Source organism: Parus major, chromosome 7, assembly GCF_001522545.3.
Source record: "Parus major isolate Abel chromosome 7, Parus_major1.1, whole genome shotgun sequence".
Classification (NCBI taxonomy): Eukaryota; Metazoa; Chordata; class Aves; order Passeriformes; family Paridae; genus Parus; species Parus major.
The window spans coordinates 26,289,908-26,309,511 of record NC_031776.1 but is presented as its reverse complement, the minus strand read 5'-3'; the positions used below and the strand labels follow the sequence as shown (position 1 = coordinate 26,309,511).

Here is a 19,604-nt window from a genome sequence, read left to right as displayed (position 1 = left end):
CACATGGTCACTCCTGCTTCTGATTTGTCAAAATGTAAAGTAAATGCATGAGAGTCTGGAATCTGACTGTTGATCTTAAGGAGTATTATAATGTTAAAAGAATTTACTTGTGCATCAAGATCCTTTTACTTGGTGAATGAATGAATAGAAATAGTGAGTCTTAGCTCTCAAACAGTTTTTACAACTGGTTCAAGTGTGCTTTGGAGCGAATGTATTTGCACACCTGTGAGTCACTATGAAAGCCTCAAAGTGGAAGGTTTAGGAATGAAACTATCAGATAAAGTCTGTGACTGGCTGTTGTCATTTGAAGATTGGTTTCGGTGTCTCTTCCAGCTGGTAGAAGGAAGGTCTTGGTTTCACCTGGAATCCTGATGTTGCTACACAATTCATAAATACAAACCACCAAATATATTTTACTTGTATATAATACAAGTGTATTTTGCTTTGCACATGTGAGTGGGAAGCTGTTGTGAAATGAATGATGTGGAAGAACCATTGTTTCCCTTGTTAGATTTTACTCTGTAACACACATTTCATTTTTAACAACTTAGTCCCATTTTTTAATTCTCTCAGTTCCCGTGTCTGAAATGAAATGTGTTTAAAATAAAACATTTAAATTCTTTGACATGTTATTTTCTTTGTTCCTGCTTTGGATTGTAAATTCTAGGTGTATCTGGACACTTTACAGCCTATGAGAGACAAAGTACCTTTAATAACCTTGAGCTTAGTCTTTTTTTGTTATGCAGCACATAGATGTATTACAGAGCGTCATAATTTCAGTGAGGACTGACAGGAGGGGGTTCTCAGGATGAGCTCACCCTTACAAAGAAAAATCCATTTTGCCTCTTGTGAAAGAGAAATGGTGGTCCTCTGCACCTCCTTTGTTCTGAGTCATGCCTTTTCTCCTGTACAAACATGTGAAGTAAGTGGAAGATGACAACAAAGTGATCTAAAAATAAAGACTTAATAAAATGGGGATCTAAGAAATCATGCAAATGTGAGGATGCATCATATTCTGATTTCAAAGGTGTTTCAAAGAGCTTTCCTTCTCCCAGCTCTTGCCACCTCTGTGACCTGATGGCTACAGATACTTACCTTGGGATCAGTATCTTCAGAGCAAACTCAGAAAACAAATGTCTTCTTCCCGGCCATCACTTACGGTAAACCTGGGTTCAGGGAAAGATTTCATCAGTGCTACTGCACTGTAAAAGGCCCAGTAAGTACTTGAAGACCATTATCTCAACCTGGGAACCTCTTGCAGAGTTTCCAAAATAGAAATGTCTCAGACGTAATCCTTATTTTATTTTGTTGAATAACCTTCAAAGAAGCCTCTTAAAGATTAAAGCAATCTATTAGTTTCTGTTGTCACCCCTGATTAAGATTTATGCTCAAATATTGTGCTATTTGGTTTTGTAGTTGGTTGCCCATGTACCTCTCTTCTGTTCCTAACTAGTAGGATATTATAGTGATATGAATCAATTTAGTATCAATTTCTCTGTCCTCCCACACCCCCAGAATACAGATGTTTCTGTCCTGTAAGTCCCAAAGAGCAGGTGGACCTAAAAGTCCTCCTGCATTACACTACATGCCATAACATGCCTGAACAGGAGGAAGATCTAAATTGGTCATCCTTGAATCACCCTAGATAGTTATGCTAGACTTTGAACTTGTGTCTAGCAACCTACAAAATACCACCCAAGAAGTGATTGTTGATAGAAATATTAGACATTTGAATTATCTCTTGGGCTGTTACTGTTTTAGTAATATTTTATTTTGACACCAAACTGTGGGGAGTGACTTTATAGTAATGGGGAATAAGGAATTGTGGTTTCAGTCATTAGGAAGCATTTAATTGAATTGCTTGACTGAAAGGGATGCCTGACTCTTGCTCCTTGAGCATGCTATGAGTTGATCTGACAAGTAAGAAGATGCATATGCACCAGTTCCTGGGATGACTCACAAAGCACACAGTGTGTGAATTCCTGTTATATGTGTTTTACTAGAATTTCTCTGTTCCTTTCTCTATTCACTATCTGTCCTTCTCTGTGAGTTGTAGAAATTTAATCTCTAACTCTCCTCTGTATTTTGCAGAACCTATTTTCATCTCCCTAAACTTTAACTTGAGCAGTGTACATCAAGTATCATACTGAGCTCTGGTTACCTAGATTTTGTCTCTGTTAGGTATTCTGTGTTTCAGGCAAGTAGTGAAAATCCGTCTAAGTTTTTTAAGTTACTCAGTTTTAGCTTTTAGTTTTGAATTGTATGTCCTAGAATTGAAATGAGAGTAGTTCATCTCAACATGTGTATTTATGCTTATCTTTCCAATTTAACAAAGGAGAAACACGGTGTAGTGGAGTCTGTGGTTCTCTTGGTGACTTCTATGTTTGTATCATAAGCAGGCTGCTGAAAAGGGACAGCTTGCTTCTAGGAGCTGAGCCTTTACAAGGACTACACTTTACAGCTTGCAGTTTAGGAGTGAAGCATAAATGTCACATATGAAGGGACGTAGCTCTCTACAGCACAGACAAATCAGTGCAAGGGGGAAGAAGCTGCTATCTAATTTGTCCATTTGAATTATCATTGCAATGATCTTTCAGGGTCACAGATGTACAAAGTCGCTGTGCCAGCCAGACTTGCCTTAGGGAAAGGAGAGATCTCAAGCTGCTTAGAAAATGGTTCTTTGTATTAATAAAGCATTGTTTTCTTTTTAGTTTCGACTTGCTGACTTCTTACATGGAGGCAGCAAGTGCCCCTGCCTGAAACCAGAAATCTATTTAGATGGACAACAGTTGGGTTTCAGTATCCTGTGATGATAATGATTTCAGTAGCTTTTCTGAATGAGGAAGGACTTAAACCAGCAAGGCTCACCACCTTGTCTCAGTCTTGTTCCACATCAGCTTCTCATGGCAGAATCACCTGTGAGAAGATGTCAGTACTAAGGAAAGATGAGTGATTTTGAGTTTTTTCCCTCCAACAGTGGTGGAAATGGCTGTGCCAGGCTTTTTCTGCAATCAACGTTCCCAGCTCTTACACGGGAACTTCTTTGATTTTTAATGTCTCCAGTTCCATTTAGGTCAGCATTTGTTTTGTGAAGTCTTTAATGAGTAGATCCAGAGTAAGATGTTTAACTGGGTTGTGGTTAGTGTTTGTATTCTTTGTAATAAATGTGAATGATTCTGCTTGGCTTATATTTCTTTCTTTAGGGCTAAGTTAAATTATATTACCTTACACTTGCCATGGTATAAAGGCATCTCAAGGGCTCTTACTTTGGCTCAGCTGGTGTCTTATAACTTGTTAAGCAGCAATAATTTGATTGTGCATCTGAGTCCTGAGGCAAATTCATCTTTCGTTTTCACTTGACAGACGTTGCCTTTGAACCAGAGGAAATCTTCTGCTTGCTTGTAAATGTTTATTCAGAGCTTCACCACCTCTTGCCAAGTTTTGAACTTAATTAAAACTAAGAGATTAAGGTCAAAGCTAGTCTGCCCTTAGTCCCTTTGTTTAGTTTTTCTTGTGGGTGAGATGGTCTTGGAGTTAGAGTCAAGTGGTACAGGAGATGCAGCAGGGAAGCTGGTAGAGTTCAGATGAGACGAATCAAGATTTTACTGATCTGTCACAACAGATTTTTCAGTTTGAATTTCCTATTTGATAGTGACATATTGTTATTTGATGCAGTAATTGGCTTTATGTGGGAAAACTGATTTTTCATCATTCTTTCTGGGACAGAACAGATGTGGAAGTCTTCTATGTGCACACAGTATGTGGGAAGAAAACAGGATGGTTACTAAAGAAGTCAGATGATCAGCTGTGATCAGAATCAATTACTAAGTCAAACATTCAGTCATGGTGGATGGTTTGGATGATGGGCTTAAGTTTTACCTAGGTGCAGGGACCTGAGGATGGTTGAAAAAGGGTGCTGAGCCATGGGGAGAAAGTGAGCAGCAGCACTGACTGAGGCCAAATAAAAATGGGTGGGGCAGGATTATGTTAGACTGATTAGGACACAACTACTTGTATGTCTTTAACTTTTAAAAGAAAAGGAGGGGGATATTTGTGCTTATTTTTTTATAAAGTCTGAATAATAGTAATTGTTTTTATCTGCACTATGACTGCATTATTTATTTTGCAAGCGCGTTGAGAAAGATGCTTTCTTCTTTGTAGCACATCCCCTGCTTGCTCAGGCTTTCATGTTGCCTCTGAAATATGAATATCAAATTTGGTAGGCAGAAGTAATTAATGACAAAAGGAAGGAAAATTTCAGTAGTGTCTTTACTCTTTCTTTTTGTTTGCTTTTCTCCCTTTGAGTGTGACTGCTCTGTTTGCTGTACCTAATGATGGTTCTTTATGGGGAAGAATGTGGATGAAGGAACATACATCTATCCTTTGTTTTAAAGGTGTTGGGGAGTGGATGAAACAGGAAAACAGAAGCCCTGCTGACTCTTAATACTTCATCAGTTGTGACACATTTTTGGTTCTTGCGCTTTTCTCCCACGTCTCTAGACTTTTTTCCTTGAGCCCATGGTTTTCTTAAACTGAGGCTTTGAAGGACAGGTGAAAAAGGCCCAAGAAAACAGATGTATCTCAGGAATTGGAGCTTTCTACTTTAAATCAGGCATTCAGACTGTGCTTATATATTTATTTGAAGCTGAATTAAATATCAGTTTGATTATTTTAGGTTAGCCAGCCACGTGGAAACCATATGCTGTACTGAAGTATCTGTCAAATAGGCTACTAATTGATGTACTAAAACCTCTCCATGCTCACTTGAAAACATACAGAAGATGATCTGAGATGAGCTACTTAAAAAAAGAAATCCTGCAGAGTTCTTCCTGTGTTTGGATTTACCTTCATCCCAAATATATAGAGCTGGAAGCAGACTTTAGCTTAATGTGATGGTGATTAAATAAAGGAAATCCTATGCTCTGATACATCTTCTGGCATGTGCTCTAATTCTGACTTTTCTGCATGACCTGGAGTTAGATTCCTCATTTGTACTTGTCCTTTCTTTCCACTGTGTCAAAAAAGTGGAACTAATCCTATCTAGATCATACACAAATCTGTGCAGAGTAGTATTATAAGTTATTGCCAGTGAACATCCATTTAAAAATTACTGAACAAGCATTTTTTCACTAAAAGTTGCCTTATATTATCTACTACTTCCTGCTTTTGCATCTTAAAAAACCCCAAACATTTTTAATTGAAGTCAGTGGTCTTGAACGATCATAATAATAAATACAATAGGATTTTTATATTTTTAATGATCCTGAGAAACGTGAAATGTGAGCTTTCCATTTACTGTGTTCATTCTCTTTGAGACACTGGGGATAAAAACCAAATGGGCTTGATTGTCAGGAAACCATTGCTTCCCTCTGCCAGTGTTTGCCAAAATGAGTGTGATGTGAGTGGGGAATGGGTATTTCTCACCAGCTCTAAGTAGCTGCTGCTCTAAGCACTGGTTGTACTCAAATGTAGTCATGTAGACATTGCAAAAGCTGGCATGGGCTGCAAACACTTGCACTGGTGTACTGATGCTGAGGCATGGTTTGTAAGATCCTGTGTGCATGCAGTTTCTCAAAGGCTCTGCTTGCTCTCAGGGAACTGAATTAAAGTGGTGGGGAGACAAGAATGTTCCCAAGTACTACTTTAATTAGTTAGGAATAGGCAAAAACTTGTGTCTTTCAGTGTATCAGGAGAGTGCTGTGGCAGGCAGGCAGCACTGCTGAATAGTCCAGAGAAGCATCAACATCAAGTGTGGTTCCCCACCCCTTTCCTTTGCTGACAGCGGCAGTGGATGCTGTGGAGATCACATAGACAACTCTTGAACTTAGTAGCCATTGACTGGAGCTCAGAGGCATCTCAGACCACTGTTTGGTAACCATTTCTGGCTACAGAGCATAGCCTGCATTGTACAATTCAACTTTGAATTAGTCTTAGATAAACAAAACTTGTTTGTAAACTGCTTATGTATATGTCTTAACATACATACATACATAACTTAACATGTGTCTGTAGTACTGTGTATCTTTATAAAGATGAAGTATTTATTTATGGTAGAAATTCCTGATTACCAGGCTGGCCATGCCTGTTTTACTAGTTGATAATCTTTCTTAAAAGGCATGTAGGCTGGGAAGTAGTTGCTCCCTAGTTTTCCTTCTGTGGTTTTTCTTTTGTCTCAACCACCTTCAGTCTAAGACATTCTTATCTCGTGATTATTTCCCACTGAGCATTTGACAGTATTTTAAATGGTCATCTAATTAAAGTATATTAATTATGCATCAGGCCGGGCATTCTGGATGGGAGTCACTGATGTGTGTAACACTGTACAGTTTTTTCCAGTTTAGTATCCATGTTCTAGCATTAGCCTTTAACCAGGCAGATAATGCCTTGGGACAGAAGGCTGCTGTTCTCTGTGGCTGTACAGGCTGTAGGGTGACAGCCTTGTTTTTTCCTGCATTGTTCTGGAATAACTCCACCTATTTTGTTTCTTGGCTCAGAAGTGGCTGCTTGGAAAGTTTAGGACAGCCCACCATCTCACAGGAGGAGCATACATGAGGTGCTGGGCAACATGTCCCTGTTAATGATTGTAAATAAGCCTAAGTGAAGGTACTGGAAAGGGCTGGTTCTGCAGCTTCCCCAGGTGCCTCCAGCACAGCTTACTGGCTTAACTTCACCAACACAGCCATCCTGAGACTTAACCCAAAAGGAAACAAGGCTGCAGCTTGGCATTTTTATCTCCTTGTAGATATCTCTAGAAAGCTTTCTGCTGCAGGACTTGTGAGGATTAGCAGGTTTTGCAGATGTTTCTGGTGGCTGGAAGGTGGGATCTGCAGTATTTCTGCCCCCCCCTCAATGTGCTCTGTGTAACTGGAGGCAGTAAGATGCCTTTGTCTTTTTTTTGTAACAGTGCTTTGTCCTAAAACTGTCAGGATGCTCTTTCCTTCCCAGCACAACCCTGCAGGCTCAGTTGTCAGTGCTTTACCTCGGTGTGCTGTGTGTGTAGAGAATGAGTATCCCTTCAAGAAGCGATAAGTGATAACAGTAGAAACTGTAATTTCCTTGTGTTGACAATGATGAGTGTTGGGGCAGTCAGCATCGAGGTGAGCTGCACTGGTCATAATTGCCCGAGGAGGCAGAAGGATCTGTGCCTCCTCAGAAAGGAATGCCAGCTGGGGAGTGCAGGCTGGAGAAGTGCCTCACCCTGTGATGTCATGGCAGCAGATGGTGCAAATAGCTGGAAATCTGGACCTGGGCTGTGGGCTGGAGTCACCTGCCCTGTCTGCACATAGGGCTTCTGTCCCTTCACTGGTGAAAAACACTGTCCACTTCAAGGCTTCATATTGTTGGTATGCCTGCTAAATAAGTTACATAGGGTATAGGTAGTCCAGACAAGACAAAATATCACCTATCGATTCCACAGGTATCTCCTTATTCCTGCAGGTTTTGGCAAATAAGCCCCAGGCTGCCACCAGCAGGTGTCTCCCTGGGAGCTTGGTTTAATCTTGGCTGCTGTTTTCCTGTAGCACCGACCATGGGAAATACAGAGAACACAATTTCAGGTGTGGCTAAGCTTCAAGCAATCGTCAAAAACAACTAAATTAAAATATTTTTTTCTAATATGTTGTGATTTGATTTCTACTTTTCCCAAGCCATTTGCAAATGTCTTTTTTTGAATAGGCATACAGCAGTTATGAAGATAATACTGGGAAAATAAGAAAACATTTCTAGCCCTACTTGCATCTTTAGTAGGAGGAAGAGAAAGGGATCAGTACAAAAAACTGTTCAGGAATGGAGCTTAATCTAGACTTTGGCAGTGCCCTGAAGTCTTCATACCCTTGAGAATGTCCCTCAGCTCTGTTTCAGTTTACTCACAGGTTAAAATAATGACAGGTACTTCTTGCTCTTGTTGAATGACTCCACCTTTTAGTCACATTTATATAATTTTTAAAGCGAATACTGTGCAAAGCTGACCACAGACCTGGCAAAGGTGGCTGTTGCCTGGGGTGCTGGGTGTAGTGTGGATGACCACAGCTGGGTGATGCTGATCCCCACTTTGCTGCCCGAATCCCGACTTTGCTTGCTGCAAACACAGGGAGTTCAGGCTGTTGCCGTAAGATTTCCAGCAAATGCAGAGATGGAGGGAAAGGTTCATTGATTGCTCTATAACCTGACACAGCCCTGCTGCGTGTGCGTATGGAAGTGGTGCCTGAGGGAGTTCTGTGCCTCTGCAGAATGGAATTTTTCTGTCTTGTGAATGAAGGCAGAAGAATTCACTTTATTTTATATAATTATTTGCCTAAATAATTAAACTCTAGTAAGGCTGAGGCAAAATCTTAACATTGCCACTGCAGTGCAGTGCAGAGGATTAATATTAAAGTGGGAAATAGTGTGCTTTATCTGCAGTTCGGGTATGACAGAATGCTGTGACAAGGCTAATTCCCGTAGTTCTGTCAAAAAGTGTTTTCTGACTCTCTAAGATCTCCCTGAGCCACCCGGCATCAGCAGCCTTTCTCATTGATTGGTATCTCTTGGGCTCAGGGACCCACTTTGTGTCTTTCATCTTTGAAGATTATGCTGATGAGAGTGCAGTGAGGAGGGAGTAATAAGGTGGTGCAATTTAAAGGGTGTTTTCAAGGGTCCAGAACAAAACTGGGGCAGCACCCCCAAACACAGCAGGGAAAGCCACAGCAGTGAAATACAGAGGCAACACCCTGGCGTGGAGTCTTTTACAGGCTCTGAAATAGCTGGGGTGTTTGTGAGGGCTGGGGAGATGTCTGGACAGCCTGGCAGCGAATGGAGGGTGAGTGTCCCACAAAGCATAATGACCAACCTCTGGACAGCCACAGGGGTAAGTGCAGGGCAGGGAAAAGCTGCTTTTGCTCTTTAAATTGAAATTTTATGTAAATGCTTGGGCTTTTGGGGTGGGTGTGTTTTTCCAAGGTATGTACTGTGGATTTCCTGGTGCTCTTGAGGTCTGGGGGAAGGCTGTATGGCTGGCTGGAAAAAGCACTGTGGGAATATTGTGTTTCCAAGGATTACTTTGAGGAAAGTAAATCCTTATCTCTCTCTCTTCTCCACTTTGATTTTGCCTTATGTACATGTCTGCATCTGTCTCTCAATTATTTGTTTTTTACATCAGTGTGGGGTAAAGGCTGTGTCTCTGCAGCTCCTCACTCACGGGTGTTTGATTCTTGTTTAGGTGAACCGTAGTAAAGTAATTGCTGAAACTTACAAATCCTAGCTCTTAATGAATTTATTTCTGGTTTTGATGTTTTTGTGAATTCTTTTGGCTGTTTGAGCCTGTGCCTTTTGACTCAGTATCATAGTTATTATATTGTCTCCTATTGATACTTAATTAACAAAACTTGTAGGAATGTAACATTTGTACTTCCTCTTTTCTAAATCTACTTAAAGCTAATGGAAACTTTCATATGGCTGAAAACTGTCTAAGTGACAGTTTCACTAACTCTTAAGAACTCCATTTTCAGGTGTGTTAGTTTCATGAACAGAAGTTTCTTAAAACTTTTGTTTGTTGTGTTCTTAGTTGTGCTAATGATCATAGAAGCTATTAGAAGGGACATGCTGTGACTTGTTGACGTGATGGCATTAATACTTGTCAACATTATGGTTTAAAAAGTTGTGTTTTGAAGTAAACAGACTCATTAAATCCTTTTTATTTGTCTCTTGTTTTCAAGTCTTTAAAGCTCCTCTTCTCAATCATCCCCACAGTCATCCATCATAGCTACAACTTAAATTGGAGTAATCTGATTCCAGGATTGAAAATTATAATGTCCTTCAGAAAAGTAACTTACATCATCATGAGTTGCATTATTTCAGATCAGTCTTCTGCAGGACAATTTTCTTTGACTTACCAGGCCAGTCACTCAGAGCAGATTTTGAATGTTGCTAGGGCTATTGCTTATTCTTGCAGATTGAAGTTGGAATTTACTTTCCATATGGTTATTGTGTTTGCCTAGTCTGGTGTTGGATGCAGTCATGTCAAAGTGTATAACAATTTCCACATACCAGTTTGGTAAAGTTAATTTTATCATACTGGTATGGGTATAGGTTAATAAGTATAGGTTTCCTCATTTCCACACAGAAATGTTCTTTTTTAAAGATTTCTACTGCCTAAATGTTATTCTGCTTACAGGGGGATGGCAGGCATGAATACTCTGAAATTGATGTAGTTAGGTGTTTGGGTCTAAGCAGTATGTGTATTAGAACAACAGACTATGTAAATACAATGTATTTGGAGCAGAAGACAATTCCAAGTCCTACTTCCTTGAGGATTCTTCTTTTCCTTTGTGATAGGCAAGTTGACGACCTATTAGGTTCATCAGCTTGTGATTAGACAGAATGAGGCAGCAGCCAGATGATGAGTGTCTCCTTTCCTTGCTAAGGAGGGAAAACCAAAGCATTTGAGATTAAACAAAAGCATGTGGTGTAAAAAGAATTACTAGAGCAAAAAGCACTTTGCACCTACCTGGCCTGACAATCTTGGCCTGGCTCTCTAAGCACCTGTGGCTGATGGTAACCATGTTGTTCATTATATATATTATGGCCACAAATACATCAACTAGATTTGCATTGTTGAAAGCTTATTCAGAAAAACTCCCACCTATAATGATGTGGATTCTAGTTTAAGGAGGGTGATATATGCGAGATAAAAGAAAAAAAGCCAAGGTACTGGACGATAGGTATGTCCTTGTCATTGTTCAGCCCTTGGAGCACTTCATGCTGAAGTCAGGTTTTTGGGACTCCAAAGCCAGTTGTGAAGGATGATGAGGTGGCTCAGCACACAGTGCCAGAAGGCAGCAGCAGGGGTGGGCTGGGAATGGAGCTGGTGACTGGGTCGACCTGGGATAAGTGGATGTGATGGGGGAGAGGGGGGCAGGTGGCATTGTGGTGGCTGACCAGGGTCACTGAGCCCAAGTGGGTGGTGTTTTAAAGGCTCAAAACACTGCCTGGTGTGGAGGGTAGGAAGGAGGAGCTGTGTCTGGGGCTGGGAAGAGCAGCTGGGACACTGGGAGATAGCCAAGCAGGAAACCTTAATGATGTTCTGTGCCTATGTACTTCTGCTTGTAGCTGTGACTCCTTTGTTTTTAAACATTTATCTCTGCTGAGGAGCACATACATGTTCCTTTATCTTTAGTGGGTTGATAAACTCATTTTCCTGGAGAGACCTCTACAATACCTGTGTTGGAGTTGGACAGGCTTGCAGCTAAGCCATGTACAATTTTCATGTGTGCTAATGGGAAGAGGCATCTAACCTCAGCTGAAGCTGTCTCCCTTGGACACCCAGCAGAGGGTGAGACAGAAGTCACAGCTGGAGATGGGGGTACCAGATGCTGCCTTGGAGGGGAGGGCACGAGCTGAGATACCAAAGGGGTGTCTGTCTCGAAAATACGGTCCAGTGCTCATGGACTTGTGCCTGGCAGGAAGGAGTAAAGAGGAACACACCCTGTTTTCTTTGGCATCAGTAGTTCTGCAGGTGTGTGTTTTGGCTTGGAAAGGGCACTCAGATCTTCAGGGAGCTGGGCTTTGCCCACCTAGTAGAGGCTGAGCATGGAATTTGGAAGTGCTGTAATGTTTGTCAGCTTTAGCAGCTACCTGTCAGCTCCTGGTGGAGCATGCCATAGGAATGGTGGGGAGGCAGGTTCCTCTAGTGTCATCCACTTTCGTCTGCACCTAAAAGAGGGATTTTTCTGAGAGTAATGCAGGTGATCCATGCAAGAGGTACCCATTTTGCCCATTTCAGTTGCTCTGATGCTTGGAAATGGAACAGATGATGAGTGGGCACAGTGGGCCCAGGACAAGTTTAATCCTTTACATGGTTGAATCTGAAGACCATAGTGGGGCATCTTTGTTAGGAACAGATATGATAGGAAGCTCTCTTCCCAGTCTGTCATCACTACAGAGTAGCTGTCTTCTCAAAATCTTACAAACAAATAACTAAAATATTTGAATCTGACAGCCTAAAGTTTTTAAAAGGCAGAAAGCATATTTTTTTGTTGGAAAGGACATTTGAGACTGCTTTAAAAGGTCCCAGGCTGGTGGTGCAGGCAAGGGAAGTGCTGACCCTTGTTTACCATGGTTCCTGAATAGTTAGCACAGCCTCTTCTCCTCACTTTTCACCTTGCCCAGACCTGAAGGGGTTACGTTTTAAAATGAATAATGACTAAATTTATTCGTCATGGACAAATGATGACAGCTGTTGAGATGCTCCTGTTAGCGCTTCCCAGGGGATAAAGTCAGGCTGGTTCCTAGTGCAAGCCAGCCGAGCCAGGCAGACTCAGCTCATCTTCATCCCGGATTATTTGTCCTGGGTTCCCCTCACTAGTAGGGAATTTCCTCCCTAGAAGTGAACCGAAGTTTCCTGGGCTGAAATGGGTAAAAATCGTGCAGATCTGCAGCCGTAGAGAGAGGACAGAGGCCGTGGCTGTTTAAATCCACGTGTGAAGACAGCATGCTTAATGAATCCGAGGGGCAAAGATTGATTATGTTCTGGACTGAGAGCTGCGGCGCTCCGTGAAGCACTCTTACATCTGGGCACGCTATGGAAAATATGAAGGAATGTTGAGGAAGCTTATTTGCAGAAGGATATGTACTTGTAAGCAATTTTCTCTTCTTCTTAAATAATGTAAAGGAATTGAAAAACGTAAAGCAGATTGTTTTCTCTCTGTCTCCGAGACAGCAGAGTGGCGAGCAGACAAAGGCCTCTTTTATAAGGGCATGTCTTAGACAGAGAGTACTGTAAGGTCCTTATAAATGAGCACTGGGGGTGTCTTGTGATGGGAGAACATCAATGGTTATTTAATGTTAGAATGGGGCACTGATTCTGCTTCAGTGCACCTCAGCTGGTGTCCTGAGAGTTACACCCATGCTGAATTTGCCATTTGCAGATACGCTGAAAAATACGATCCCAGTTTAAATGATTATTATGAGCAGGAATCAATGGGTGGCAAAAAAAAAGAGGGTTTTTAAACAATGATGTATAGCAGCTTGGTTTTCTGTTCTTTTCTGTACTCCTGTGTCCAGGTTCCTTTCTGTTCTTTGTTTCTCTTTCTGTTCTGCACACGTGCTGCTGGCAGACTTGATGTGCAGTTCTGAACGTGGTGCTGTCATTCTGCACTGCTCAGATGAGAAAATGCTGTTGGATTATTGAAGGGATATTCTGGTTTGATAAATATGTAGTGCTTAGTTTGCAGACTTAATAAACAGGAAGATGTGATTGTAATCCAGTCATCCCCAGAACTGTGGGCGAGCTGGTTTGATTTGTGGAGTATTGTATTTTTGCTGATGCTCAGAAAAGCCTGTTTTAGAAATAAATGATAGTCTATTTAGTTGCTGAAATGCTACAGAAATGCAATGCTTTTAATATCTGGATTTTTTAGTTTTTATTACATGAAAGAGCAAACCACACCCTCTTCTTTCAGAGGGCTGAGGCTTTAAAAATGCATGTAGAAGAGCAAGTGAGTTAACTAACACTGCACCTAGATAGCCTAAAATGCAGCTGATGGAGAATTTTATTACCAGATGAAAGAGGTTATGAACTAGTAAAAGTATCTTTTGTTTCTAATATGACTGCAAGTACACATATGTCAAATAATAGGTTGCTAAATATTTTAGGAGCTTTTGAAATAAGTACAACTAGGACAAGTTTTGCTATAAGTTTTTGGATTGAGTGGCTGTGCAGGTCTTTCTGAATCACTTAAACCTCGTCCTAGAAGCTTCAGAGATTACACATTTTAAAGCCTGTTTTGATCTGCCCTGACCTTGGTGCAACTCACACCAGTGTTTTTGAAATAATTTCTGTTAGAACTAGACTGTCTTTTGGGGGGGGAAAAAAAAAAATTTTTGCTTTTTTAAGAACTGCTTGTGGTAGAATTCACTGGGTGATGCACCTCCTAACCTCACAGAGGGTCAGCCCTGTGATTATTGCAAAAAATGGAGGGGGGAGCAGGGGGGAAGAGAGGAAAAAAGAGGCAACTCAATTGAATTTGTTTGTAACCTCCAGCCAGTTGTCTTGTTGTATATTTTTCTATTAGAAAATATACAACATATATTTTAACATATATTTTTCCAATATATTGTTATATATTGTTAATATATAACAATATATTGGAAAACTGTGTTAAGAAATCTTCAGCAGCTGTGTTAACACAGAATATAATCAAGCAACTTATTAGAATCTGGCTAGAGTAAACAATCTCTTGCAGAGAATTTTCATTTAATTGAATTAAAAACATATTTTCTAATCCTTTAATCATTCTCATGATTGTTCCCTGAGCTCTTTTCAAATTATTTTTGAATTACATATGTCAGAGCAAGACTGGTGTCAATAGGGAGATAGTTCGGTCTCAATGCCTGCCTTCAGACAGCCCACATCCTAATTGTGTTTTATATTCTCTTAAGCTGTATGACCTGAAATTATCCAAGTTAAAGTTCCTGTGTTCACTTTTGCCTTGTTCACTTTTTCCTGAACAACAGTACAAGTACCAGTTATTATTTTATCCCTTTCCTTTAGAGTTGTTTTTTTTTCCCCTAGCCTTTTCCCCTATTCCAAGACATCTTGAACATCCAAATCAAGAGGAGATATGTCCTTTCCCACCTTTTAAAACTTTTTGGATGCTTTTGTGTACCTGCTGTGTCAGTACTGAGTTGTGATTGGAGTATGGCATCATGTGCATATCAAAACTGGGGTGTGCAGGTTTTTAGATGATCCATGACAGTTCTCCCTTGTCCAGATGCTAATAAGCCAGTGCCACTTAGGTCAGAGAAAACTGAAAGGGGTTGAGCTGAGAACAATTTTGCCTCCCCTAGAATATGCCTATGCCTAACTGTTACCAGGTTATTATTTTACATTCAGAAAGCCCAGCCTATATTGAATTTCACTCATTAGTGTCTAGCTAGGAGCCTGTATTTGTTACTAGGTGTTCCCTGATGCTTTCCTGAGCAGGGATGGATTAAAGCACCTGCTTGACTTTTTGCCAAGTGAAAATTGTGAAGGAAATGTTGCTAATCTGGTGGAGAGTGGATGTGTACCTTGGGCTGTTGGAGAGGGACGGACATGAAGAAGGTCTCAAATCTTAAATGAAATGTTCATGTGGAGAAGCTGACTGATGGGGGCTGAGCTGGCTTTCTGGCCTTGATAATTACATGTTCCATCTATATCAGCTGCCCAACTGCTTTGTCACCTTTTAACTTAAGGCTGTTTTTTCAAGTGAATTAGCTAATCTGTAAAACTGCAGTATAAGCAGTCCTTGGGAATTGAAGTGACCTTGACTGAGATTCAAAGGGGCTGTAGTTTTTAGTTAATTTATGTTCATGTTTGGTGGTAGAGGCTAAAGTTGAATGTACACAGAAGGTTCTATAAGGTTTAATGCACCTTACATTTATGTTTTTATGAATTTGAGAAAAATTTTGGTATTTCCTTATAAGGAATCTCTGGTGTTAGTTTAAAGAGTTAAAGGGGATTTGTACCTCCAGATGGCTCTGTGATTAATGGTCTGTGGTTCTTCAACAATGTGGGTGTTGCCATGTGAACTTTCTTGGGTGATGCTGTTTATCCTTGCTCTGGTGCAAGCAAGCTGGCAGGTGGGGCAGGGCAGCCTCTGCTGCTTGTCCCCTCCACACTTGGATCTTGCATTTGCTTGTAGTCTTAGTTTCACTACAGTCCATGTTAAAAGAGCTCTTGGAGGCATAAATGTGAGAGATGCAGACTGTCAGTGCCTCAAGTATTATCTGGGACTTGCATCTTTCTGCTGTAGATTCGAAGTTCATTCTTTTCATCTGCAGTAGTGAAAGATTAGGTTCACTGAGCTGGTGGTATTTCACAACTAACTGGATTTTTAAGCGTGAGGACACTGCTGAGATGAGGGCTGGCAGAGCAGGCTGAAAAATGTAGCATGCTTGCCATAACATGGGCATGTTCCTTGGGACATCTCTTTACTTCGTTGGACTTACAGCTGAGTGTGGTTTCTTGGCAGATAAAATTTTTGATGATGAAGACTCCGTGGATGGGAACAGACCTTCCTCAGCCAGCTCCTCTACATCTTCAAAGGCCCCTGCAAACTCACGCAGAGTTGGGATGGGCACTACCCGCAGACTTGGCTCTGCAGCTCTGGGCTCCAAGTCCTCAAGTAAGCCAATAGCCTGTACAGATTGATGTGTCTGTGAAGTATTTACAGTGTGCATATTGAGCTTCTTGCAAGCACTTCCAAACTGGCCCCCAGAATCCAGTAACAAATTTTTCCATATTCAGTCATTCTGTCTACGTTCTCCACGTGCCACAACCGAAGTCTGGTAGGATGAATCTCCAAGCAATCACCACATCCCCATAATTTATTCTGCATTTTGTGAAAGGTTGCACCTGTGTGGTTGTAACTGTGAGTTGTGAGTAAATCATATTGGTGCTCCAGTGTGTAGATTTTTGCCTTTGTAGTTCCAGCTCTGTCTGAACTGAGACTGCTTATAGCTACATGCCGAACTTCAGCCCTTGCAGTCTAAAGCTGATACACTGGCTTTCTCCTAAGACCTTTGGGCATTGCTGGTAATGAAGGTGCAGAAAGAAAACTGAGCAGTCATTCTGAATGTTAGCAATAATTCTACGTGTAGCTCTAATTCTATATGTGTCCTAGGGAAAGAGAGAAAGTTCCCTATATCAGACAGTCTCTAATCTGATTAGTATTCCAGAGACTATTTATCTTCCTTAACGTTCGTCTGTTTGTGCACCTGTCAGATCTCCACCTTCATCTATTATAGATGGGATTAAATCCTTTAAAATAGTCTCCCATATAATTAAAGTAAGTATTCCCTTTCATCTTTCAGACTGTGCCCCCTAACTGTTGAGTGACTACTGTAATGACTTCCCTAATGTGCCCTCTGTGCCTATGAGTTGAAGGATGCCATGAATGTCTCGCCAGTGCCTGGCATTGAATTTCCCTGCCTCTGCTTTCATTACATCTGCAGCATTCCCAGGCTGCATGGGTAGTGAACTTTCTCCTGATTAAGTGCCTTGATAGCTTGTGGTTTCTTAATTGATTCTCTTGTTGATAACAAGATTTAAAAGGCTTTTTTATTTGTGTGTCAGCAGCCAAAGAGGGAGCAGGTGCTGTGGATGAAGAAGACTTCATTAAGGCATTTGAAGATGTCCCAACAGTTCAGGTAAGTAGTTACCTGTTAAACCATGCTGTACTAAAAAGCAGAAGGTGGATATAGTATCTCATGCTAATCACTGACAGATTGTGCTTCATTGTGGTGTTGGCAAATCTTTAAGGGGGAAGCAGGTTAGAGGTTGAAAGGAAACAAATTTTAAATGGTGGGGTGTGCCAGTAGTTTATGGGAAACCCTCTGGGAACTGAAAGCTGTAAAGGTGACTTGTGTCTCAGGGATGGCTGTTGTGAGTGTGACAACTGGACCACATGTGTTTGCTGATTTAGCTGGATAGCTGAGATGCATCAAGTATCCCATCTCCTTCACTGGAGCTTTATATTTGAGACAGCTGAACAGCACATGTCCACTCATGGTCTTCTGTAGGTTTTGATTATTACAGCCATTAGTAGCTGCAGGAAGCTATAGTAAAATAATAAAATATGATCCTTTAATCATCTTCTGATAATTTCTAAATTTTTGGTTGCAGACAGTGGGTACAAATTCTGAGCATTATGCAAAGCCAATTTTGTCTAAGGCTAGCACATGATGTTTAAGCATTGAGGAGCAAAGGCCATAAGAATGTAGTTGGGAAGTGATTTGATTTTATGGAGTAAATCTTGTATTACAGTGCTACTCTGTATTTCAATTTGTAGATTTATTCCAGTCGGGATCTTGAGGAATCCATAAACAAGATCAGAGAGATACTATCAGATGATAAACATGACTGGGAACAGAGAGTTTCTGCGGTAAGTAGTGAATTTAGATAGGATCTCTGGTAATAGAATCTTTTTCTACACTGAGCTCAGTCCCACTGAGGGTGCTTGGGAGAACCTCAGAGTAAGGCTGGAATGTAGTTTTAGTGGTGAGCACCTGTAATGTTCCCCCAAACTTGAGGGAAATGTTTCCTTGTGAAACTGAATTTAAGCCACATTGTGAGGGAACTGCTATTTGATATTCAAGAGTCTGTTGAGGCAGCATCAGATTGAACTGGAAGTTGTGCAGCAAATCCAGGTGCAAAGCTAGAAATTTGCTAGTAGATGCTAAAATCAAAGTATCAAGTCATATTCAGAATATCTTAAAACTTACCTGATAAGGCAGAAAATTACTTTGCTTACAGAGAACTTATTTATACTCCTGCAGAAGGGAGGTGTAAAATAATTCAGCAAGAATGTGCACGTTTAAGTTTTGAATAAATATGACTGTGGGAAGTGTGGAAGTGGAAAATTGGATGCTATATGCATGTCAAGACTGAGTATTATTTACTGAGGTGAGCTGTGTTTTCATGATACAAATAGATGCATGGTCTTGTCTACACAGTAGACTTTCATCACTGGTGTAGCAGCTTTGCCATGTCTGTCAAACCCTGTGTTACAGATCTGAGAGGCAGACTGGGCTAATTCAGCTTACTTCTGTTTAGTTTTATTTCTGTGCTGAATAACAGGGAGCTGAAATCGAGGCCATGTGTAGATGCATTGGTGCACGGGAGGGCCTGTGAAGGTGTCAGAGGATTGTCTGTAGGATGAGATGGTGGTCCCTGTAATATTAGTAGGAAATTTCCCATTTTGATGAGGTCAGGGTTGCACTTCTGCTAGAGCCAGATAAGTATTTTAATGAAGTCAATTGACACATTCTGAATATAAGTTAGTATTACCCAGGCCTGGGTGAGAACCATGCCCTGTAAGTCTAGATACCATTTTAACACAAGAGTCAGCTGTGAGATTGCCTCAACATTAGAAACTGCTGTAAATAGGGGAAAAAAGGGGAATGTTTAAAATATTTTGGTTTAAAATATATTGTTTGGGTTATTAACTATATAATTTGAGTAGCTGTATGCAACACTTCTGGATTTCTCTAAGTTAGCAAGGGTGTTTTGCTTATTGTACTTAGTTTGTTAACTAACCATGAGTTGAATATAAGATAGGAAATAATAAAATTACTTGGACATCAAGAATCAATTTCATCAGTTCATGTTGATGAATAATTGCACAAGAAACCTGGAACCTGTTCAGGTATTGGTCCTGAACATAATTGTCCTTACATTTGCTGCTCATTAACGGTCACTGTTTTCTTTTATGCTCCTAACAGTTGAAAAAGATCCGTTCCTTACTTTTGGCTGGAGCTGCAGAATATGATAACTTCTTCCAACACTTAAGACTTTTGGATGGAGCATTTAAATTATCTGCTAAAGACCTGCGGTCTCAAGTCGTACGAGAGGCTTGCATCACGTTGGGGTAAGTTTATTTTCTATGTGTGTTTGAAACATGATGTAGAAGAAGAGGAACAGACACTGGTTAAAACACAGTTAGGATGTAGCTTGTGCTGCTGGTTAAAGGTAGAACGTGATTTTTCTGCATCTGTTTCATGTAGGTCAGTAATTGTAATTCTGCCAAGCTGTGTTCCTGAGTAATAAACAGTGCTGGTGTGGCATACACAGAATGAACAAGCAAGCC

The 19,604-nt window shown here is 40.7% G+C and overlaps 1 protein-coding gene across 31 annotated transcripts in view; it reads left to right on the top strand.

Moving 5' to 3' along the window:
• The window catches only part of CLASP1 (cytoplasmic linker associated protein 1), a 171,022-nt gene that overhangs the window by 64,373 nt on the left and 87,045 nt on the right, over window positions 1–19,604 (top strand). For 28 of the 31 annotated variants that reach the window (XM_019007425.2, XM_019007427.2, XM_015634626.3 and 25 more), the window contains 4 exons: window positions 15,990–16,142; window positions 17,093–17,166; window positions 17,808–17,900; window positions 19,240–19,385. In XM_019007425.2, coding sequence (XP_018862970.1) covers window positions 15,990–16,142; window positions 17,093–17,166; window positions 17,808–17,900; window positions 19,240–19,385 — 466 coding nt within the window. The remainder of the gene's footprint in view (window positions 1–15,989; window positions 16,143–17,092; window positions 17,167–17,807; window positions 17,901–19,239; window positions 19,386–19,604) is intronic. The other 3 variants (XM_019007424.2, XM_033516199.1, XM_019007433.2) reach the window with 1 other exon arrangement.